The sequence below is a fragment of the Bufo gargarizans genome, chromosome 3 (assembly GCF_014858855.1).
Source record: "Bufo gargarizans isolate SCDJY-AF-19 chromosome 3, ASM1485885v1, whole genome shotgun sequence".
In the NCBI taxonomy this organism is placed as follows: domain Eukaryota; kingdom Metazoa; phylum Chordata; class Amphibia; order Anura; family Bufonidae; genus Bufo; species Bufo gargarizans.
The window spans coordinates 236,354,540-236,379,656 of NC_058082.1; the positions used below are offsets into that span (position 1 = coordinate 236,354,540).

The 25,117-nt window shown below is 42.6% G+C and overlaps 1 protein-coding gene across 15 annotated transcripts in view; it reads right to left on the reverse strand.

The window, feature by feature from the left end:
• Positions 1 to 25,117, reverse strand: part of MBNL2 (muscleblind like splicing regulator 2) — a 182,628-nt gene that overhangs the window by 46,876 nt on the left and 110,635 nt on the right. For all 15 annotated transcript variants that reach the window (XM_044284674.1, XM_044284675.1, XM_044284670.1 and 12 more), the window contains one exon: positions 9,267 to 9,431. In XM_044284674.1, the coding sequence (XP_044140609.1) occupies positions 9,267 to 9,431 (165 nt within the window). The remainder of the gene's footprint in view (positions 1 to 9,266; positions 9,432 to 25,117) is intronic.

A 25,117-nucleotide genomic window follows, 5' to 3' on the forward strand; every position in this document is an offset into this window, starting at 1 on the left:
GCATACACCAGCAGCACAGCACATCCTGGACCTAGTACCAGCACTGCCGTACAACATGGTGAAGTGGCGAGCACCAGAAGGGCAGTTGAAGCTGGTACGGTGGCACGTGCATTAGTTCCCCCGTCACAGCCGCCGCACAGACAGGCCCGTAGAGCCCCTAGAGTCCCTGAGGTGCTGGCAAACCCTGATTGGCAGCCCCCAACTTCAGCTGCACCAGTAGTTCCCCCTTTCACTGCCCAGTCTGGAGTTCAGGTTGAGACAGCTCAGATCGAATCGGCACTGGGGTTTTTTGAGCTGTTCTTGACTGCGGAGCTGTTGGACTTAGTCGTGGCAGAAACAAATCGATATGCCACTCAATTGATAGCCGCCAACCCGGGAAGCTTTTATGCCCAGTCTTTCCGGTGGAAACCCATCCAAGTTTCTGAAATTAAAACTTTTCTGGGCCTTCTCCTCAACATGGGCCTAACAAAAAAGCATGAATTGCGGTCATATTGGTCCACGAACCCAATTCATCACATGCCCATATTCTATGCTGCCATGTCCAGGACATGATTTGAGACCATCCTGCGTTTCCTGCACTTTAGCGATAACAGCACCTCTCGTCCCAGAGGCCACCCAGCTTTTGACCGGCTCCACAAAATTCGGCCCCTCATAGACCACTTTAGCACCAAATTTGCAAATTTGTATAGCCCTGAGCAAAACATCTGCGTAGACGAGTCCCTTATACATTTTACCGGGCACCTTGGCTTCAAACAATACATCCCAAGCAAGCGAGCCCGGTATGGGGTCAAATTATATAAACTCTGTGAAAGGGCCACAGGTTATACGCACAAATTTCGTGTCTATGAGGGTAAAGATCAGACCCTGGAGCCGGTCGGTTGCCCTGACTACCTGGGGAGCAGTGGGAAGACAGTCTGGGACTTGGTGTCACCCTTATTTGGCAAGCGGGACCATCTTTATGTGGACAATTTCTACACAAGTGTGCCCCTCTTCAGGCATTTGTTCCTAGAACAGATTGGCTGCTGTGGCACCGCGCTACCTAGTCGCCAGGGCTTCCCCCAACGGCTCGTTACCACCCGTCTTGCAAGGGGGGAGAGGGCTGCCTTGTGTAACGAAGAACTGCTCGTGGTGAAATGGAGAGACAAGCATGACGTTTACATGCTCTCCTCCATTCACACAGACACAACAATCCAAAGTGAACGAGCAACCAGTGTAATTGAAAAGCCCCTCTGTGTCCACAACTATAATTCGCTCATGGGAAGGGTGGACTTCAATGACCAGATGTTGGCTCCCTATTTACTTTCCCGCAGAACCAGATGCTGGTATAAGAAGGTTTCTGTATATTTAATTCAATTGGCTGTATATAATAGTTTTGTTCTCTACAGTAAGGCTGGGAGAACAAGATCCTTCGTCAAATTTCAGGAAGAGATCATCAAGAACCTCCTGTATCCAGGAGGTTCCGTGGCCCCAACCACCTGTGTAGTGAGCCGTCTACACGAGCGACATTTCCCTAATGTCGTTGCCGATACCTCAAACCAACCGCCACCCCGAAAAAAGTGTTGTGTCTGTAGCAGGAGTGGAATAAGACGTGATCGCTATTTCTGTCCTGACTGCCCTGACCACCCTGCCCTATGCTTAGGGGAGTGTTTCCGGAAGTACCACACACAGGTACACTTAGCATAGGGATTGCATCTCACAGGACAGGCACACAGGGCTATTAGGGCCCATTCACACAGAGCTGCTGCAAACCTCTCCTTTCACCTGGGACAAAGTGCATAATGTACTTCGCCACATCTCTGGGCGATTTGCGCTTTGCACATTGTCCCATGGGGAAGGAGAGGTTTGTCCTATAAAAGGTAAAAAAAAGCAAAACAAAAAAAAAAATCACCGGTAAGCAAAAAAGTTAATGTTCTGTTTCCAAAGTTCATAAAAGTTAATGTTCTGTTCAAATGTTATTATAAAGTTCATGTTAATAAATTTATTGTGTTGTGGCCTGGTTTTTTCTTTTTCTTTTTTACCTTCTAGGTGGACCAACCGATCGACCAGCTGCAGCACTGATGTGCATTCTGACAGAAGCATTGCGCTGCTGTCAGATTACACAAAAGTCGGTGTATGCGGCGCTGCAAGATGAGATTTCTCCTCTGCAGTAAAAAAGATATGTTTGCCGAGGTTTATGAGCTGAACAGGTGGAGTTCATATGCTTTGGCATATATATAAAAAAAAAAAACAAAAAAAAAAAAAACGGCAATGATTTATTCATCCACATCGATTGATGTGAATGGAGAAATCGGGTTTGCCAGGGCATACGAGCTAAGTGGGTATGGATGTTGGGCGGAGCTCCTATGTCCTGGCAGACGCCTTTCCCCTCCATTTTTTTTCTTACAGTTTTTCTTACAAAGTCTCATATTCCACTAACTTGTGATAAAAAATAAAAACTTCCATGAACTCACTATGCCCACTAGGCCTGCACAATATATCGCCAAAGCAATCGCAATTAATCACCATATCGCAATCGCCAATTTGCCAACCCAAAAATGCTGCAATTATATTACCATATTTTTCGCTTTATGAGACAAACTTTCCCCCCCCCAAAAGTGGGGGGAAAATTGCAGTGCGCCTTATAAAGCAATGGTTGACTTTTTACGTGGTTGACACAGATGTATCGCCGGCCGCTGTGCTGCACAGTGCGGCCGGCGATACATCAGTTACAGTATGGGGAGGGAGGAGGGGCTGGAGGCAAGTCGTTATTTTAATGAACAAATGTTCTTTTATTTATTCTATGTTATTTATCTGTTCTGTGCAGTGCTATTAAGAAAATGGCAAGTTTTGTATTTTGTACTTTTGCAGTAATGCAAATACGTTAATTTAGTAAAAGATGTTTTATTTTGAGAAAGACTGTGCATTTCAGTTCTTGAGTTAAGCATAACTACATTTCAGCATTATCAGTAATTTGTGTGCGCTTTTGCCTTGAAAATCCAAGCAAATAGACCTCGAGCACAATTCCCTTAAAATATCGCATCGCATACCGTTATCGCAATTTTTAGGGCCCTAATCGCAATCGCATAAAATTCCCATATCGTGCAGCCCTAATGCCCACCAAGAAATACCTTGGGGTGTCTTCTTTCCAAAATGGGGTCACATGTGGGGTATTTATACTGCCCTGGCATTTTAGGGGCCCTAAAGCGTGAGAAGAAGTCTGGAATCCAAATGTCTAAAAATGCCCTCCTAAAAGGAATTTGTGCCCCTTTGCGCACCTAGACTGCAAAAAAGAGTCACACGTGGTATTGCCGTATTCAGGAGAAGTTGGGCAATGTGTTTTGGGGTGTCTTTTTACATATACCCATGCTGGGGGAGAGAAATATCTCTCTAAAATGACAACTTTGTATAAAATTTTTTGAAAAGTTGACTTTTAGAGAGATATTTCTCTCACCCAGCATGGGTATATGTAAAAATACACCCCAAAACACGTTGCCCTACTCCTTCTGAGTATGGCGATACCACATGTGTGACACTTTTTTGCAGCCTAGGTGGGCAAAGGGGCAAAAATTCTAAAGAGCTCCTTTAGGATTTCACAGGGCATTTTTTACACATTTGGATTTCAAACTACTTCTCACGAATTAGGGCCCCTAAAATGCAAAGGCAGTATAACTACCCCACAAGTGACCCCATTTTGGAAAGAAGACACCCCAAGGTATTTCGTGATGGGCATAGTGAGTTCATGGAAGTTTTTATTTTTTGTCACAAGTTAGTGGAATATGAGACTTTGTAAGAAAAAAAAAAATCGTAATTTTCTGTTAACTTGTGACAAAAAATAAAACCTTCTATGAACTCACTATTCCCATCAGTGAATACCTTAGGGTGTCTACTTTACGAAATGGGGTCATTTGAGGGGTGTTTCTACTGTCTGGGCATTGTAGAACCTCAGGAAACATGACAGGTGCTCAGAAAGTCAGAGCTGCTTCAAAATGCGGAAATTCACATTTTTGTACCATAGTTTGTAAACGCTATAACTTTTGCGCAAACCAATAAATATACACTTATTGCATTTTTTTAATCAAAGACATGTATAACAATAAATTTAGATAAAAATGTATATAGAAATGTAGTTTTATTTGAAAAATTTTACAACTGAAAGTGAAAAATGACATTTTTTTGCAAATAAATTGGTAAATTTCGATTAATAACAAAAAAGTAAAAATGTCAGCAGCAATGAAATACCACCAAATGAAAGCTCTATTAGTGAGAAGAAAAGGAGGTAAAATTCATTTGGGTGGTAAGTTGTATGACCGAGCAATAAATCGTGAAAGTAGTGTAGTGCAGAAAAAGTGGTCTGGTCATTAAGGGTGTTTATGCTAGGGGGGCTGAGGTGGTTAAAGGGATTCTGTCACCAAGTTTTTGGCTATAGAGATGCGGACATGCACGGCTAGATCGCCGCTAGCATGTCTGCAATATACCTGTCCTATAGGGCTGTGTGCTTTTATTTTCTTTAAAAAAGGATTTTAGAGATATGTAAATTAGTCTTGTAGGTGCCCAAAAAAAAGTCCAGCAAAATCAGCCTTCCAAAAACCGTATGGCATTCCTTTCCTTCTGCGCCCTGCCGTGTGCCCGTACAGCGGTTTACGACCACATATGGGGTGTTTCTGTAAACTACAGAATCAGGGCCATAAATATTGAGTTTGGTTTGGCTGTTAACCCCTGCTTTCTAACTGGAAAAAAATTGGAAAATGGAAAATCTGCCAAAAAAGTGAAATTTTGAAATTCTATCTCTAGTTTTCATTCATTCTTGTGGAACACCTAAAGGGTTAACGACATTTGTAAAATCAGTTTTGAATACCTTGAGGGGTGTAGTTTCTAAAATGGGGTTATTTTTCGGTGGTTTCTATTATGTTAGCCTCACAAAGTGACTTAAGAACTGAACTGGTCCTTAAAAAGTGGGTTTTGGAAAATTTTAGAAAAATTTCAAGATTTGCTTCTAAACTTCTAAGCCTTGTAACGTCCCCAAAAAATAAAATGGAATTCCCAAAATGATCCAAACATGAAGTAGACACAATCTCACTGATGCAATGGTATATTCTAACCCCCAGGCAAGCGTTCCCGTCACCATGGGAACGTTTGGGGGTTGGAATATACAGGGCATTGTATATATTCCACTGCAAGGCGGCATGGCGGCAGGAGAGCGATCACCACTAACAACGCCACCAATACAAAGGGGGGCAGCCGGCCTGTAAGCCCACCATGATCGCCCCCTCAGCCTAGCCCTGTCCGATCTCACACCATCTTTCTCCCATTCTCCGCCGCTGCCAAACCTGCTGTGACAGCTGGTAAGCTGAGTCTGTAACTTTAACTTTAATCATCGCTCATCTCTTTACTTTGATACCTTACTCTCAGGTCCAGTAAAAGCAGGCAGTGCGGGCGGCGCTCACTCACTGACGTCACGTGTCACTGTTAAAGGAGTGGTCAATGTTAATGGGGAGGGCACTGTGGAGCTCGCTGTTAAAGGGGTGGGCACTCTGGAAGTCAATGTAAAAGGGGCGGGCACTGTGTAGCCACTATGAAGGTCACTGTTAAAGGGGTGGTTAATGTTAAAAGGGCAGGCACTGAGGAGGTCACTGTAAAAGAGGCGGGCACTGTGAAGGTCCCTGTTAAAGATGTAGCCACTATGAAGGTCACTGTTAAAGGGGTGGTCAATGTTAAAAGGGCAGGCACTGTGGAGGTTACTGTAAAAGAGGCAGGCACTGTTAAAGGGGTGGGCACTGTGGAGGTCACTGTTAAAGGGGCAGGCACTGTGGAGGTCACTGTTAAAGAGGCAGGCACTGTGCAGGTCACTGTTAAAGATGCAGTCACTTTTAAAGGGGCAGGCACTGTGGAGGTCACAGTTAAAGGGGCAGGCACTGTGGAGGTCAATGTTAAAGGGGCGGCCACTGTGAAGGTCAATGTTAAATGGGCAGCCACTGTGGAGGTCACTGTTAAATGGGGCAGGCAATGAGGAGGTCACTGTTAAAGGAGCGGGCACTGTGGAGGTCACTGTTAAAGGGGCGGGCACTGTGGAGGTCACTGTTAAAGAGGCAGGCACTGTGAAGGTCACTGTTAAAGATGTAGCCACTATGAAGGTCACTGTTAAAGGGGTGGTCAATGTTAAAAGGGCGGGCACCGTGGAGGTCACTCTAAAAGAGGCGGGCACTGTTAAAAGGGTGGGCACTGTGTAGGTCACTGTTAAAGGGGCAGGCACTGTGGAGGTCACTGTTAAAGGGGCAGGCACTGTGGAGGTCAATGTTAAAGGGGCGGCCACTGTGGAGGTCAATGTTAAATGGGCGTCCACTGTGGAGGTCACTGTTAAAGGGGCGGGCACTGTGAAGGTCATTGCTAAAGGGGCAGGTACTGTAGAGGTCACTATTATGGGAGAAACTGTTGATATCTTTTTACGACACACGGAAACATAAAATGAAATGGATGAAATATACCCGTGCAAAGCCGGGTCCTTCTGATAATATATATATATATATATATAGTATATCATATTTTATTATGGTTCCCGGTATAGTCACAGAGAAGAGAAATACAATAGAGTAATTGGAAAAAATGAAAACAGAAATATAAGAATGAGAACTACTTGAAGTGGATTGGTACACTGGACACTGGTTGTACCCATGTAAGTGGCCAAGCAGGACAAGATATGTTTGCTGGCTCGTCTTACCTTATGACTGGAGGCTTGGATCAGTGTTTTTTGTACTGAGATTTGCACCTCATATACACAATAATCATTTGACTACCACACAGTGAAAAAAGATGGCGCAATCCGCTAACTTTTGTGTATTTTATGAGGCACTTACTTAGATCCATATGCAAAGCTCACATATACTAATGCTGGCCACAGACATGAGATAAATGACAGTCAAACCCAAAATTATTGGTAGTTTTTTCCAAAAAGACCTACTACTGATAGGTAATATTTTTTGGGGCACTAGCTGTAGTTGCGCACAATGCTACAACCAGTGGATGTGGCACTGAAGCTGTATTGTTTTCATGTGGAAGAAAGCAGCACAACTGTTAACCTCCTAACCCCTGGGAAACCCAGTGACCAAATCCAAGGAGGGAGTCCCATTTGATTGTGCCACAGTCATGAACCATGGCAATCAAAGATTAGCAGCACTGACTCCAGCTTCCTCAGAGCTCTATGAACAGTAGCTGTTAGTAACAGCTCATTTGCTAAGAGAGAGGTTAAAGGGGATCAAGGGGGAGCACAGTGATTGGCTGCAGTGGGCATGTGTTGTATACCAGCATGTGCCCACTGCAGCTTGTAAACAAGCAGCAGCAGAAGAACTAGACCAACGAAACTGATAATGGCTCTGGAGAAAGGGGTGAGTATAAGATGACTTTTTATTTTAAGTAATTGCAGGACTTGATTCTGAATTGTTGGACAACTGCTCTAACACCTCTCCAAATGATAAATGAGAGCGAAGCTTGTTACCTTTCTTCTTCCCTCTGCTCTGTTTGCGATCCACAGTCTCCTTCTCCGTAGGAGCACTTAGTGACGTCACTATTAGAGCTACAGTGGCCTCACTAAGCCAAACTTCCTCCGATGCATTTCTGAAATAACTCTTTCCTTTATCAGGGATATCGTTCAACTCTTCATGGTGTCTTATTTAGGCTCCTGCAGTTAATCCTGGATTAACCTCTTCCATGCCAGCAGACATTAGCATTTCTTTAAATCTGGTTTTCATCCTGTTTTTTCTGTTGTTTTTTTCTGTTACAAATATTTGATTATTTCTTGTTATTTGGTTACATAATCAAATGCAAACAGTTTGATCTCCGAATTAAGGCCTCCTGGTACCAGTGAGTTAAGATTGAAGATCCACCTAGTTTTCTGCTTTTGACATAATTTTTATATAATCTCCACCTCTATCTATAATGCCCAGACCCTTCACACAGGTTGTACTTACCTTGCTATCCGGCACCCGTGTCGCTTCTGACGCCTGCACGGGTGCCTCTGCATCTCCCTGTCGCGCAGCTCAAAATATCAGGGTTCGCAGGTAGGCAATAGCTGGGATGGGGACGAGCCTTTCTAGCATCGCAGGTAATGCTAGGAAGTCTCATCCCTGTCATGGGCTGCTATTGACTGCACACGATGTTGTCGCTTCCCCCGACGTTGCCAGATGTTTTGTTCCATGGAAAGGCGATATGCAATGGCGGCTTTGTGGGCATCAGAAGCGATGTGGGTGCTGGGGAGCAAGGTAAGTACAACCTGTGTGAGGGGCCCGGGCATTAGAGGGGGCATTATACGGTTTGGGTAACCCCCTTTAAAATGCAGTGAAAGGCAAAGGAAATATGAGGGTCACCCCCTGTCACGGCATTTTAAGGACAAACATGGAGGCCAATATAAAGGATCCACATTTTGTGGCATAGAAAAGATAAAAGCAGGAGACAGAGGTGAAGATTATATTAAAATGATGTCAAAAGTTGAAATTATGAAGTGCGAGCTTTAACTTTAGATAGGACCACTGCAGCCGGCCACGGTAAGCTCCAATCGCCAGTATCAAGCACACTATCCTGGAGATACCGCTAAACGCAAGGAGGAGAAAAGGAGACAGGGTAAAGCGAACATAGCAGAGGGAACAAGAAAAGTAACGAGCTTCACTCTTATTCATATGCCAAACTAGCATCCGCGGATGTCCCTGCAATAGGAGTCAGTAGGACGTGGGGCGTATACATTCTCACGCGGTGTCCACAGTTCTTGTTTTATATATTAGTGTCTTTGATTGCAGCAGAGGCAGTACTGCTGCGGCACCAGAGCAATAGAAGAAATAGTGTGTATTCAGTTTACTGGTCTCCCAAATGATTCTCTGCACCCCTCCAAAAGATGTTGTTGCAGAACCAGATCACCCTCTATTAAAAGACAATAACATAAATGTCATTGTGTTCCATTTCACGTAGGTTCCGACCTGTGTTTTACATCCCACTACTTTCTATATTACCACAATACTGGTCATAACTGGCAAAAGGAAAATCATTCTCAAAATGTTCCACAATACTTCTGTCTGTAACTACCATTAATGACTAATAGAAAATCTAGCCAGTAATTTTGGTGACCATTATTTTGGAAATGATTACAGAGAACCATTCACAGACCTTCCCCTTCCAGTCACTCTTCATGTCAGAATACTGGTAATCTCTTATTAGAGGACCAGTCATCATGGTTAACCCTGAATAAAACAAATCCAGGCAGATGTTAACATACATGTAAGGGTGCACAGTGGAAATGTACTTACCACTGGCTGCAGCTGTGTACCCGGGAACATGAACTGCATTTGCTGGGCAAGCATAGCCGCAGCTGTTTTTTGCTGAATGAGATTGTTCCTGCCATTTATTTCTAGCTGGGTCTTTAGGTGTGTTGGCGGATGAAGATATTTGCAGTTCTCCCTTGAACAACGTCCCTGAAAAATGTAGAATAATTAGACTTAGTCATTGTTAGGAGCATGAAAAACAAGGTTTTCTAAACTCTATACAACATCAGGAAAATGAGTTAAAAGGGTTGTCCACTCCTTTACTATTGGTTGCCTATTCTAAGGATTGGCCATCAATATCTGTTCAGTGGGGGTTCCACACCCTGCACCCCCGGTGGTCAGCTGTTTCAGAGCAGCTCCAGCATCAGAAGTTGGCACCAGAACTACACAGATCCTACAACTGGATAGAGTGGTGGTTACTGCAGTGCTGGTCCCAATCACTTAAAAAAACTGATGATAGACAAACAGCTGTCTGACAATGGATATTTGGCTTGGCTATTTTCCCTTGTCATGTTCCAAAAGCTGGGCTTTGACTCATAGAGAGCCACTTAAAAAAGGTGGCACTAGAGAGACGGTTGGTTGTCTTTCTCTGGGATATAGTTCATTGCATATTATGTTCCCATGGAGCATTGCCACTAAGTCTTCATACACAGTTGGTCTCCTTAAGGAGAGCCAGTATCTCCGTAAGCTGCATTGAGAGAATAGTGAATGTGGGAACCTAAAGGAGGACTGTTCATCCTAGAGCCATCTCAGGCATCTTTTTCATGGCAGGTTCTACAATACTTTCCCGTACTGCTGAATGATGAAATGCCTTGTCTATATGCCAAAATGAGGTGCTGAACAACACAACATCCTGACAGATTGCAGCCTCGGCTTTATTTCAGTATATTAACAGATCTTCCTGTATCAGATAGCTAAGCTTCTCATGACCAGTCTGGTCTACTTTATCCTTCTGAGCAAATATCTTCTGAGTCAGCTTTGTGTCTGATCTGGTTGTGAGAAGTCTCATATTTCTCCTGAAGAATAATGCTCTAATTCCAAGAAAATAATCTGTCTAAATGTTAATCTATTAATCTATTAGAAATAATTATATTATCAAAGAGCAATATCGTACTTATGAATATTGGGTTGGATTTGGTAGAAAACCACAGTGTACACAATAATGTGAGATGGTTCTCAGTGCCAACAAGTGGCACTAATAAGGACAAGCCTTACTGCTTAAAATGGCTTATCATGCTGTTCACCCCCATGAAGTCTTATATACACATAATACAATATAAGTTGAAAAATCAGATTTCTTATTGTGTCTGGTACACCCACTAACACTTCAGAAGGAATAACATTGTTTGTGAGGTTGGAAAAAGGACATGCCCAGCCAGTTAAGCCTACTCATCTGCAAACTTGGTCTACAAAAAAGCAACAACACACATGAGGTTGAAGACGATGTTTTTCATTTTCGAGCGAAGGCTCCTTCCCATCTCCAAATCTGGCAATAAGTATAACTTCCTGGATCAACTGCCCTTTTCCAGTAACATAGTAATTATCATGTTTTGTAATATTGTTAAATTCAAGAAATACGTCCAATCTCCTCTAAAACTCTTAGAATGAGTTCACATCAGTGTTCAGCCTTTCCGTTCTTCTGCATGCAGGACTTTTGTCTCTGCTTCAAAAATCTTCCTCTGCTGCAAACCTAATGGACCCCATTATAGTCTATATGCTCCATTCGGCTCAATCCGTCCTTTCCGTTCTTCTGCTCCTATAACGGAAAGGCTGGATGCTGATGGGAATTCAGCCTAAAAGTGTGTTCACCATCACAACCTCCTATGGCAGAGAGCTCCATGGTCTCATCACTCTTATTGTAAAAAATATGATTCCATACTGTAGAAACCGTCTTTCCTTTAGATGTCGATGCTGCTCCCTTGTTATACCTACAGTCCTGGGTATAAACAGATCATTGGAAAGATCTTTGTAAGTCAAATACTCTAGTTGGTTGAAGACTTATCACATCACTTGTCTATGCTTTCTAAGGGCACTTTCACACTAGTGCCGCTGGAACTCCGGCCCGTCCCCATTATAGTCAATGGGGCTGGAGAGTCCGGGTGCACACGTGCACTAGCGGCAGCACGGAGCTGACAGGCTGTTCACCCGCCGGAACAGCCTGCCGGAGTTCCATGCCGCTAGTATGAAACTAGCCTAAACTGAAATAAAACCAATTTGCAAATAGATGGTACTGGCATGTAGCCCAAGAAAGGGTTGATGAGGACTACTTAGAAAGCCCATCCTCTAGGAAGAATGCTTATAACTCACTCTTTTGTGTCCTGAGGAAAGCCAAGAGAATCCTGGACCTGTCGAGACTTGCAGGTAATAGAAAAGAACTCCTTCAATCAGAGAGCTACTATAAAGAGGACTGCTGAGGTAATATATATCGACATGCTGATTTCAATGCTCTACTTTCCCAGTAGCATTGGTGCAGAGATGTGATCACTCTTCAAGCCGTTTCCCCAGTAGTAATTCATCATGGAGGGTAGTGATCTGTGACTTGCCTGGCTCACAGCTCAATGAAAAGTTGTCCCCAGAAAACCGAATAACATTTATTAATGGTCAAACATTTCCAGATTTATGAAACAATATATTTGGCCTGTTTTATACATATGATTCATACTCTCCAAGCTCCAGATGATTTTAATACAGACATCAAGAACACAGAACATAGAGTGATTAAGAAATGATCTTAGATATTGGATTTCTATTTCTGTGCCTGCCAGTCTTTTTTAGCATTACATTCTAGGAGGACCTCCACGCTATTTAAATCTATGACTCACATATACCCAATGTAAGAGAAGAGATTGGCAAAATCTTATTCTGGTGGAATAGCCATTATATTGTGTACATGTATATTATGTATATACTTTGAAGAAGCAAAAACATGAGTTATTTCTTTAAAATAACAGGTACATTATATGCATATTTGTAATTACTCATTCAGATAAAAATACTGCATCCATATTTACTAGGGCTAGTGTTCTTATGCCCGTCTAAGTAGAGGAGATAGTTGGAGTAATTTGTGCCATTTTATTAAAAGGTGCATGATTCTTAATAAATTTAGTATTTTGATCACATGAGCAGGAAATACAATTTGCATCTACTTTGATGCATGGGTGGGCAGGTTTCTGAAGTCTTTACAGTTCAGTTATATAGTAGGTAGAGCACCTGGTGAAGCTGCCTCGAGGCCTTTACCACCTTGGGGGATATAGGGGGCCTCGACCATCTAACCTTCATCTCAAGGCCTATTTTTCCAACCCAATTTTTAAAACTGGACACAAAGAACTGATTATCCAACAGATTCTAGGAAACCTTCACCTACCTGCCACATAATTCACCTTGTAGACCACAGGCTAATTTTGGGAATGGACATGATCTCAAAATTCGATGAGTAGCTAAAATATAACTACAATTGTAACTACAGCTTCTTCAGTCATGTTGTCACTTCCCAAACTATGCTAGCGTTAGCATCTTGATGGACTGCTGAGACCACCACATAATCCTCCTAATATTGAATTTTAGCACTTAACAGCCTCTTTAAATTGGTTATGACAAATTTCAAAGACAGATGGTGTTCCAAGAGCTGTGAATGTTACTATCTGTGAAGATTCACTGTACATATTGCTTTATACAAGGGAAAAATCATCAGTTTCAGCTAGTTGCATACATATATCTATACTGTAATGGTAAGTAATGGGACACCACGCGTTCAGTTTTAAGCAATAATCTGTGATTTTTATTTTGAATCCGTTTGCGCACAAATGATATTTGGGGCTTACATTGGATGTGCACTGAGTAGCCAGGGTGGTGTTACAGCAGACCTGCTAGTGCATAAAGCCGAACGAGTGCTGTACCAGTTCCATTACTCACAATTACAGCACCCATATCTCAGACCTTCTGGCAAAGTGGGGTTATTAGGGATGTGCACCATCAACCAGCAGATAGTGCTCTTGTCCAACATATTTAATGTATACCTATAACTATGTATGACTGCACAGTAATCCTCTCATTTCACACATCCAGCAACATTAAGATACAGCTGCACATCCATTCCCTGTGTTCAGGATGTGTCCCTTACTTCAGTAGGAGAGCAATGCAATTGAACAAACACATTTTTAATCATTTTGGTACATTTATTTCAGTGTTACATCAAGAATGTATATACTAATGGAGGTCAAGATTGAACTCATGTTTAGGAGGAGCTAGCATGGATGATCATTTCAAATATCAATGAGATGACTTTAACAGGGGGAACAGAGGACTTTATTACTATGGGGGGGGGGGGGGCACAGAGGACATTACTACTAATAAGGGGCACAGAGGTCTTTATTACTATGGAGGGGGAACAGAGGTCTTTATTACTATGGAGGGGGCACAGAGGGCATTTCTACTTTGGAGGGGGCACAGAGGGCATTACTACTCTGGAGGGGGCACAGAGGGCATTACAAATGTGAAGGGGGTACAATGGGCATTTCTACTATGAAGGGGGCACAGTGCAAGAGGGCATTACTACAATGAAGGGGGCACAGTGGGCATTATTATTGTGGAAGGGGCACAATGGGGATTTCTACTATGAAGGGGGCACAATGTGGATTATTACTATGAAGGGGGCACAGATAGGGAATTACAACAGTGAAAGGGGCACAGAGAGGGCATAACTACTGTAAGGTGGCACACATCTGTAAAAAAAAAAATACTGTGAAGGTTCACAATGAGGGAAATACTACTGTGAGGGGGTACAATTTATTTTAAAGTATTGGGAAGGGGGGGGTCTGGAAAAAGGACCCGCCCCGGGTGCCAAGCACCGTAGGCACGCCACTGAAGCAGGGAACTATTTACTCCCCGCTCCACCATTGAGCCGCCAGCCTCTGCTCCTCCTACACAGCAGCGCAATGTGTCACAGTATCCTGCTGCTGCTGATGGGAAGCGCAGATTGTGGGAGGAGCCAGGTGATTGAGGCGAAGAGTATTTATAGTTTTTTTTTGCACTTTGTGAGAGGGGACATATCTTGGCATATCAACTATGAGGGGGTACATATTTTGGGATATCTACTGTGAAGGGGGCACATATCTTGGCATACCTACTGTGAGGGGGGCACATATCTTGGCATATCTACTGAGAGGTGGCACATATCTTGGCATATTTACTATGAGGGGGCACATATCTTGGCATATCTACTGTGAGGGGGGCACATATTTTGGGATATCTACTGTGAGGGGCACATATCTGTGAGTAGACCTGAGGAACTGAAAAACTGGGTAGAAAATAAAAGTAGGCACATAAGGACTGATTCACATATATCCGCTCTGTAGCATGCTCTGTGTAAGGTATTTAATCTATATCGCTGTAAGCGCCGTGCAAAATGCCACAAGGGAGCCCACTGAGACTTTATCGCCCAAGGGCCAACATGAACCTGGAGCCGGCCCTGCTTTTATGCATGGTGCACCAAGGATAACTAATACAAGTCAAATCGCTAATCAAATCTAATATTCTGAGCAATATCCATGTCTGGTAAATGTGTTTTCAATGATACAAGGCTGAGTCATATCTGCTACCAAGCATGAAATAGGAGTTACTAAAGAGTACCTTCTCAAGCTAAATATATGAACAGACAGACATGTGAAGTCTCAAATGATACCAGCCAATTAATAAATCAGCTTTATACATAGCCATATGTACTTGTGGCCTGAACCATTACATATTTGTTGGTAGATCAGAACCTGTCACCACTCTGGACATGTCTGTTTAGTAATCTCCATGAAATTACAATTCTGTAGCGTAGTTTCGTATAATTCTGCCTTCCTATGTTATTCACTCTAGATGTTCACATTCACCTTTTCTGTAAGGGGTGACTTTAAAGGGAACCTGTCACCTGGATATTCGGTATAGAGCTGAGGACATGGGCTGCTAGATCGCCGCTAGGACATCCGCAATATCCATTCCCCACAGCTCGGTGTGCTTTTATTGTGTCAGAAAACGATTTTATATATATGTAAATGAGGCAAGTAAGAAGCCCAAGGCGCTGTTACTAACGCTTCCAGAGCACAGCCACGCCCACTGTGAAGGAACCCAGCACCGCCCCGCATCCTCCGAATCGCCTCCTTGCTCCCCGACGTCACAAAGCTAGAGCGCCGTAATCTTGCGATGCACGCGCTGGCGCATGCGTAGTGTCGGCATACTGTTCTTTCCCTGTGCTGGCATCAGCCTCGGGGAACGAACTGCGCATGCGCTAGCTCGCACATCGCCAGAGTACGGCGCTCTAGCTTTGTGACGTCAGGGAGCAAGGAGGAGATTTGGAGCATGCGGGGCGGTGCTGGGCTCCTTCACAGTGGGCGTGGCTGGGCTCAGAGTCAGAGAACGCTGGACTCCTCTCTGAAGCATGGAGGAGACAGGACTCATCTAAGGTTCATTTACATATATAAAATATTTTTTTTTTACACAATAAAAGCACAGAGAGCTATGGGGACTGGATACTGTGGATGTGCTAGCGGTGATCTAGCAGCCCATGTTCTTAGCTCTATACCCAAAATCTAGGTTACAGGTTCCCTTTAATATTAATCCCATCTCTGCCGTAAACTACATGTGATGCGTCATTAAAGGGCTTATCCAAGTTTAAAAAAGCCCCCCCCCCCCCACAATGCCCCTCGTATAGACCATACTTACCCTGCATCCTAGCACCCGCATAATTCTGGTTCCTTGCACCACCACCACTGCATCTCCTCTGTGATTCTAGGTAGGCTGGTTACTGTCTCGGCCTGCTATTGATTGCATTTCCCCCTGTATGTATTGATTTGCAAGACGGGGAGATGCAGTGGTGGTTCTGGAGTGACGCGGGTGTCGGGGAGTGGGATAAGTATGATCTATTGGAGGGGCCCGCTCATTGTGGGCAGCATTTTTAGAAGTGGATAACGCCTTCTCTGCCATAGATTACAAGGGATGCAGACACAACCCCCTTCAGTACACTAGAGATGTTGACATTGACCTTTTCAATACCCATGACTTCTAGGGATTTTTTTATTAACCCCTTAACTACCCTAGACCACAGGTATGTTTCATTTCCTTAGACCACGGGAATATCACCATTAAATACTTTACTGACTTAAGTGCCTTTCACACGGGAATTCCGTGAGGATGCAATGCGTGAGGTGAACGCATTGCACTAGCGCGGAAAAAACTGAACATCAGAACACAATCGCAGTCAAAACTGACTGCAATTGCGTGCCTACTAGCGTGGTTTTCCCGCAATGCACACGCGATGCATCCGGAGCAAATCTGGAACGCCCGTGTGAAAGAAGCCTTAGGATACCAGTGGAGGAAACTTGCAGTAAACCTTTCACTACCATAGTCTATTAAGCAGACATGAACCCTTCACTGCCAAAAACCTTAAAGATGATACTATAATATTTTTCCCTAGTCCATAGCACAATACCAGGTTATTACCATTAACCCCTTCACCTCATCAGACTTTGTCAACAGTCTCTGGACACACAAGTCTAAAGACCGATACGGAACATGGTCAAGAGAACAGCTGAGAAAAAAGGGTGTTACCTGATGAGACTAATTATTTTAATATGGCTACTAAAATCCTATAATGGGTATCCACTTTGACCACCGACAACTAATTCTAACAATCTACCCATGCAGAAAATTAAGATCTTAAAAGTTTAGGAGGACATGTCAAGAACAGAGAGAAAAGTTAAGGTACTTATTACAAATGAACTAACTTAGCTGGTAACAATCTCAAGTTCCCCATTCTAAAGGGCAAAGATTTTCATGTCACCAGAGCAGCAGTTCAGTGGGCTGTACTTGACCAGTGACTTCAAAAATTTCTAATTCAAGTAGCCCCATCAACATAAGTGTGCTAACAAAGTTCTTAACTAACAGACTTCCATATCAAAACCATTTCTCCAATTCAGTCAAATCTCTGGATGTAAGAAATTGACATATTAATGAACGAAAAATATAAAAAAGCAAGCAGATTAGCACTATCTAAGCTCCCAAAATATGTCCACAATATACACTCCAATGGTAGAAAAGGCTTATATTAAGTGCAGTCAAGTTACAATGGCTAAGATGACACAGACTGAACCATGTCCCTTTGTGCTTCATGGACTTAAAGGTTAATAAGTAATTAGACAGCGCAGTCTCATTCTTCAAACCTATTAATAAACTCCTCAGCTTATTAAACACATTCTGCATGCACCCTCAGCTGGCATGCTTAAAAATAGGATAAACCAGCTAGCTTCTTAAGAAACTCATCCTGCTAGAGAACACCATAGGAAGGCTATTAACATGATGCAAAACCTTCAGCTCCAATGTGAATACGAATGACAGAGAAGTAGTAGACTAGTTCTCAATGTTCCTAAGCCAAGTTTCATTACATTACTTTAACCTACCCCCAAAGCTATCATCATATACTGTGCAACCTATTAAAAGCACAGCATAAGCACTGTTTATGTACCATAATTACCAACATTTAGATTCCCTAACTTGGGTCATCTGAGGTTCACCCCAGGAACACCCCCAAAATGGAGACTTTTTGGCTACATCTGCATAAACACTTTCAATTTGTGTCCCCATTTCTGGTATGGACTGCTGGTATGTATGGCATACCTGCTAGGGCTTTGGTATGCACCTCCTGGGGTACATGTACCTTGGGTTGAGAAGCTATTTATTTGATCAAACATGCCTTATTACATGATCACCTGACATTGATTTTTAAAATGAACGCCCAAGGATCCAATTTTGCTCTTAGGTCCTATATTTTAAGGCTACTTTCACATCTACGCTGTGCTGTCCGGTTTTGAGATCCAAAACAGGCTCCTAAAACCGCAGCTGTCACAACCAGACAGCTGAGAAGCTCTGACAGAAGCCTTTCAGAACCTCCTCCTTGAGTTTCTTTGTTGTGATGTTCAGTTCCTCATCTCGTTAGCCTCTCTCAGCTGTCATGTGGTTGGACTGATTGCATCCCTTTAAATTCCGCCCCATAATGCATTACTGGGCGGCTTATACTACTTCCTGGAGTGTGTGTGCATGCTGATCTTGTTTTCCAGTCTGCTACAAAGTTAAGTGCTGAACATTTATCTGTTATTTTCTGTTTGCTGGATCCCAGGTGACCCTGACTCCCTCCGTGTCTGGTGTAGGGAGCCGGTGGTCGTGTCCCCTCACTATTGTAGGGTGTTCAGGGGTTATATAGTCGAGGTACGTGGATATGCAACCATCCACCTCTGGGATCGTTGCATAGGCTCAGCAGCCAGGGAAAGTCTCAGGTCTTGTGCAGGGGTCTCCCTTATGGTTCCTTAGCTTTGGATCCAGTGAGTCATATATGCATGTTGCTTTGTCTTGTTTCCTGTACACCGTCCGTGACAGCAGGACAACGTTTCAGTTTTGTCCCCATTCATTGTAAGTGGGGACAAAATTGAACAAACCAGAACGGAATGTGCCAGAATGCATTCCGTTCAGGTTTGTTGTGTCCCTTGAAGTACACAAAATCGATGCAAGCAGCGTTTTTGTGTGCAGCATGGTAAATTAAACATACCGGATCTGGCACCAAGAACCACGTAGGTCAATGGTGCCAGATCCGTTTTTCTCAGAAATTAAAAATCTGGATGCTGCGACCATTGACTTACAATAGTTTTAGTGCCGGTTTATTAATTTTCAATATAATACAACTGGATCTGTTCTGAACCGATGCAGCAGGTTGTATTATTCAAATGGATGCATTTTGCTATGGTTTTGAGATCCCATGCTGGATCTCAAAACCAGACAGCAAAATTAGAGATCCAAAAGTAGCCTAAGTTGATTAATAAAAAAATAAATTGCATCAGGCTCGGACTGGCGCACAGGGGTACAGGGGAATCCCCCAGTGGGCCCCTGAGCAAGGTGGGCCCCTAGTCTCCAAAATCCTGCACAAGTGGCACATAACACATTAGATTTACTGGACTACATACATATATTCAATGTACAGCACCTCAACCAGCTTATATAAAACTATATAAAAAACGTGTTAGATTATTTATTATATTGGAATGTATCCTTACGGTGGGCCCCAAAATAAATTTTACTGGTGGGCCCTAGGTACCCCAGTCCGACACTGAATTGCATATACGGTATATGGGGCAGAAAGATGCCCATGCATGTGTGGCCAGTCTACATTAGTTTAACTAGGAGATATTCTAGAAATAGGAGAGAGTGTATGAGAGTACCTACAGACTGGCCCCGGCAGGTGAGGGCCAAACATTTATACCATATGCTAGATTGTGGGTAAACACATTTAGAGTTCACTGCCACATATAATAGGGCTTTTCCTTAATTGGTTTTCGCAGGAAAATTATTTTAAAACTCAGTAACTTTGAATTCTAATGAATATTTATAATGTGCCAAATATGAATTTATTTGTCGTTGGATGTGAGCCAATAAAATATCTCAATCTTTTTTTATTTGTAGGATGGTGAGTCCAGATCTACTGTATACTGTGTAATTTGCCTTTAAATTAAAAAGCAAAGTGAAATTGGATCTGCTCTGGTTGTACCCGAGGTGATAATCCTGTGACTCTGGCCTCTCCATCTGCTGAAGAGGAAATGAGGAACTTGTACCACACAGAGTACCAGGATTACCAGCATGAGGGCCCAGCAAGAAAGATCCAAGAATAAGCAACTTCATCTTTTCAGCAAAGTAAGAAGAAGATTTGTACAAAGTGTATAATAAAAAATGTAAAATGCATTGGACAATATTACATTATGTCCAGCCTGATCATATAGCGAAGGGAGCAGAGGAAAACAAGAGTTAGGCTCAGCTCACCAGCAACGTGGTTCCCGTTTATAACAGAACAATGCCACAAGACGCTGCCGAATCAGCCACATGACGTACATCAGTGGCATCCAACAGACCCCATGAAGTCCACCTGGTTCCACGAGGAAAAATAATACTTCACATGGTGCTATTCTTCCATCAAACATGAAAAAAGTTAAAGTGAACTGAATATTATCCTCTTTTCCCAGACAAACTTATTAAATCACAGGGTCACATTTACCAAAACCCTTTTCTCAGACAATCAATAGAGATCAGTTCAAACACAGATGTCTTCAGCTGCCAAGTGCACATGTAACGGGTCAGCCAGTTTCACAGGTACAAATCTGCTGACAGATGCCCTTTAAAGAGTTTATTGTAAAGACAACAAAGACAGTTTTTTCTTTCAGACGGTTTCAGAAATCTTTCTCATTGTGATCTCATTAAATTGGAAAAATAAAACATTTAGCAGTGCCGTAATAAAAATGCCATATGGAGTCTACATAAAACCACAAAACCAATGTAGGGCTAGTTTCACACCTCTGGTTGTGAATTCCGGCAGGCTGTTTCGGCAGACAATGGCAAGAATCGGCTGGACACAAACCGAAGCATGCAGCGGTTTGTGTTTAGCCAATTCTCCGCATTGTCTGCGGGAATGTGGCTGGATCTCCACCGGACCCCATTATACTTAATGGGGCCGGTGGACAGTCCGTCTGCATCCGGCAGCCTCCCGGAAATTCACACTGCTTTTACATTATTAGGCAATGCATGATGTTATTCAAACTACAAAAAATAGCTCTACCAGAGGGGTCATAACACACATCAGGAGAGAGCGTGAAGCAGACCATTCCCACACGCTAACCATACCATTTGTCAGGGGGTAACATTTTTATATGCTGCACCAGGATGCCCCTGCTGCACGTGGACACAGCCAGTGACTAGGAATGGGGATCTTTGTACTCATGGTATGCATTAAAGTAAATGACAGACACTTTACATTTACATACCATGGGGTCTACTTCACTAATACATCCCGCTGTGACAGCTTCTTTAAGAATTATGGATTTTAAAGTTGATAATCTCTAAGTAGGGAACATTTTCAAGGTGTAAACTACAGAACAGTCAATTACAGGTTAATTAATCTATGAACGGTAGCTATTTTAGTCTCTTTTAAGTATGTCACTGTACTAATTATTTCACTTTGCACTTAACAGGAATTACACGCTCTTAATTAAATCCAGAAGTATAGTTTTCGTTCATTTTTTTGGTTGTGATCTCAATATGATATTCTGCTTCTTTACAACATTTTCAGTACAGCATAACATTTACCTCCATATATACCGTAATTAGATCCTTAAAATCATGTCACATTTAAAGACACTCCATTATGCACTATGCAAATGAGATTTAATGGTACTGACTTTCTCTTACAGAAAATTTGGTTTCCAAGTCTGTTAAGAACGAAGGAGGCCATTTATTACACGCTGGTCTTAATCTCTGCTGGCATCAGATGCACCACAGTTATTAAAGGGGTTATCCAGGTTCAGAGCTCAACCCGGACATGCCCCCAATTTCATCCATCTGGCCAACCTGATATGAGCATTAGAGCATTTCATGTTGCCGGTGACGTCACTGGCTCTGATGGGTGGGCTTTAGCCCTGTTCTAGTCGTTTTACAGGCTAGGGCAGTGCTAAAGCCCGCCCATTAGTGCTGGTGACCTCACCAGGCTCACTGTTGGGTGGAAGCCTCTGCCTAGCAGTGCCCATGAAGAGCTTGGTACGTTGCCGGATCTTCTAAAAAAAAAGCCTTTGCCCTGCGCAATACAGCACAGGGCAAAGGAGAGCATCGGAGCATTAAATGCTCCAATGCTCATGTTAGGGGGGCTGCCTGGGTGAAAATGGGGATATGTCCTTAAAGAACCCCTTTCATTTGCAGTCCATATAATAATTGTGGCACATCTGTACAGGTCTGTGCACCATTATGACTGGCTGCAGTAGTGACATGTATCCTATGTGTCATATCACTGGATCACATGACACATGGGGTACACATCACCGAAGGGAAGGGGGACGGCTGCTGGGGAGTGAGGGAGTCAAAACCCAGCGATGGGGATCAGGTAAATACTATTTCCTCTGAGGTCTAGCCACACTAGGGGACTTCTCAAAAGGCCCTGGGGAATGAACAGCCCCTTTAAGGGCACCACCTATTTTGAACTTCAGGATGTGACAATGTTTTTGTTTTATTATGTCCACATTTAAAAAAAGCCATAGCTTTTGTATTTTTCTGTTAAAATAGCCGAATCAGGGCTTGTTTTTTTGTCACTTTTTTGGGGATGACGATGTAAAAAAACAGCAATTCTATCATTGTTTTTTGGGTTTAGTTTTTTTTGTGTGTTTACAGTGCCATAAAAGTGACACAAGAATTTTACTCAGAGTGGGCTAGTAACTATTATGGCAATATCAAATTTATAGATTTTCTAATGATCGACAGAGCTACAGTATATCAGCTTGTTTTTTTTTTTAGGAACAGTTGTCATTTCAGTAGTGCCATTTTGCAGTACATAGTACTTTTTGATTGCTTTTTACTGCATTTTATAGGAAAATTTGCAATATTTTATTGTTAAGTTTACAACATAGGATAAAAACTGTGATCATTTTATTGTACGAGTGATTATGGATGTGACAATACCAGTCACGGGCAGTTAATTTTTTTTATGTTATCAACTTACATAAAGGATTTTTTACTTTATTTCTATTTTAGTAGTGGACTTCTACATGCGATCCTCTGACCTCTCATATACAGGGAGTGCAGAATTATTAGGCAAGTTGTATTTTTGAGGATTAATTTTATTATTGAACAACAACCATGTTCTCAATGAACCCAAAAAACTCATTAATATCAAAGCTGAATATTTTTGGAAGTAGTTTTTAGTTTGTTTTTAGTTTTAGCTATTTTAGGGGGATATCTGTGTGTGCAGGTGACTATTACTGTACATAATTATTAGACAACTTAACAAAAAACAAATATATACCCATTTCAATTATTTATTTTTACCAGTGAAACCAATATAACATCTCAACATTCACAAATATACATTTCTGACATTCAAAAACAAAACAAAAACAAATCAGTGACCAATATAGCCACCTTTCTTTGCAAGGACACTCAAAAGCCTGCCATCCATGGATTCTGTCAGTGTTTTGATCTGTTCACCATCAACATTGCGTGCAGCAGCAACCACAGCCTCCCAGACACTGTTCAGAGAGGTGTACTGTTTTCCCTCCTTGTAAATCTCACATTTGATGATGGACCACAGGTTCTCAATGGGGTTCAGATCAGGTGAACAAGGAGGCCATGTCATTAGATTTTCTTCTTTTATACCCTTTCTTGCCAGCCACGTTGTGGAGTACTTGGACGCGTGTGATGGAGCATTGTCCTGCATGAAAATCATGTTTTTCTTACCTTGCAGACTTCTTCCTGTACCACTGCTTGAAGAAGGTGTCTTCCAGAAACTGGCAGTAGGACTGGGAGTTGAGCTTGACTCCATCCTCAACCCAAAAAGGCCCCACAAGCTCATCTTTGATGATACCAGCCCAAACCAGTACTCCACCTCCACCTTGCTGGCGTCTGAGTCGGACTGGAGCTCTCTGCCCTTTACCAATCCAGCCATCTGGCCCATCAAGACTCACTCTCATTTCATCAGTCCATAAAACCTTAGAAAAGTCAGTCTTGAGATATTTCTTGGCCCAGTCTTGACGTTTCAGCTTGTGTGTCTTGTTCAGTGGTGGTCGTCTTTCAGCCTTTCTTACCTTGGCCATGTCTCTGAGTATTGCACACCTTGTGCTTTTGGGCACTCCAGTGATGTTGCAGCTCTGAAATATGGCCAAACTGGTGGCAAGTGGCATCTTGGCAGCTGCACGTTTGACTTTTCTCAGTTCATGGGCAGTTATTTTGCACCTTGGTTTTTCCACACGCTTCTTGCGACCCTGTTGACTATTTTGAATGAAACGCTTGATTGTTCGATGATCACGCTTCAGAAGCTTTGCAATTTTAAGAGTGCTGCATCCTTTTGCAAGATATCTCAATTTTTTTTGACTTTTCTGAGCCTGTCAAGTCCTTCTTTTGACCCATTTTGCCAAAGGAAAGGAAGTTGCCTAATAATTATGCACACCTGATATAGGGTGTTGATGTCATTAGACCACACCCCTTCTCATTACAGAGATGCACATCACCTAATATGCTTAATTGGTAGTAGGCTTTCGAGCCTATACAGCTTGGAGTAAGACAACATGCATAAAGAGGATGATGTGGTCAAAATACTCATTTGCCTAATAATTCTGCACGTAGTGTAATACGCTGAAATACTCTATTGCAGAGCATTATATCAGTTACTGACTGACATGAGGTTGGTACGGCAAGGCCCCAGAGGCTGTTGTTAAGCCCCTGGCTGCCAAAGTAAAACTGAAACTCTGCAAATGCATTGGTAGAGTAACCACTTAGATGAAGCTTGCAATTGATTGGGTTTCCAATGTAACGGACTACAGTTCCCATGAATCAGATATTGGGGAACATTTATCATGCCAGTTTTCTGGTATACAAAAGGCACAGTTTTTTTCACAAATGCCATTATGTCTTCATATGATTTGCTGCCTCTCTTGCCTTAAAAATAAAAAAATAAAGCAGGTAGAAAGCAAGGGTGCAGGGCCACCTCAGCATGACACATTTACAATAATTTATACCAGAAAACTAGTGTAAATTATAACTGAAATCTACACCAGATCATAGCTGGTGTATATAGAAACATAGAATGTGTCGGCAGATAAGAACCATTTGGCCCATCTAGTCTGCCCAATATATCTGAAATATATATAATTCCAGTTTGTGATGCGCGCACTGCAAAAGATACAACAAATTTATTAAGAGGTGTGTGTTCCGTAATAAATTTGGTGCATCCCACTCAAGAGGAAAGACTAGCATATGAAACATGGGCATTTACGGTAGTACTT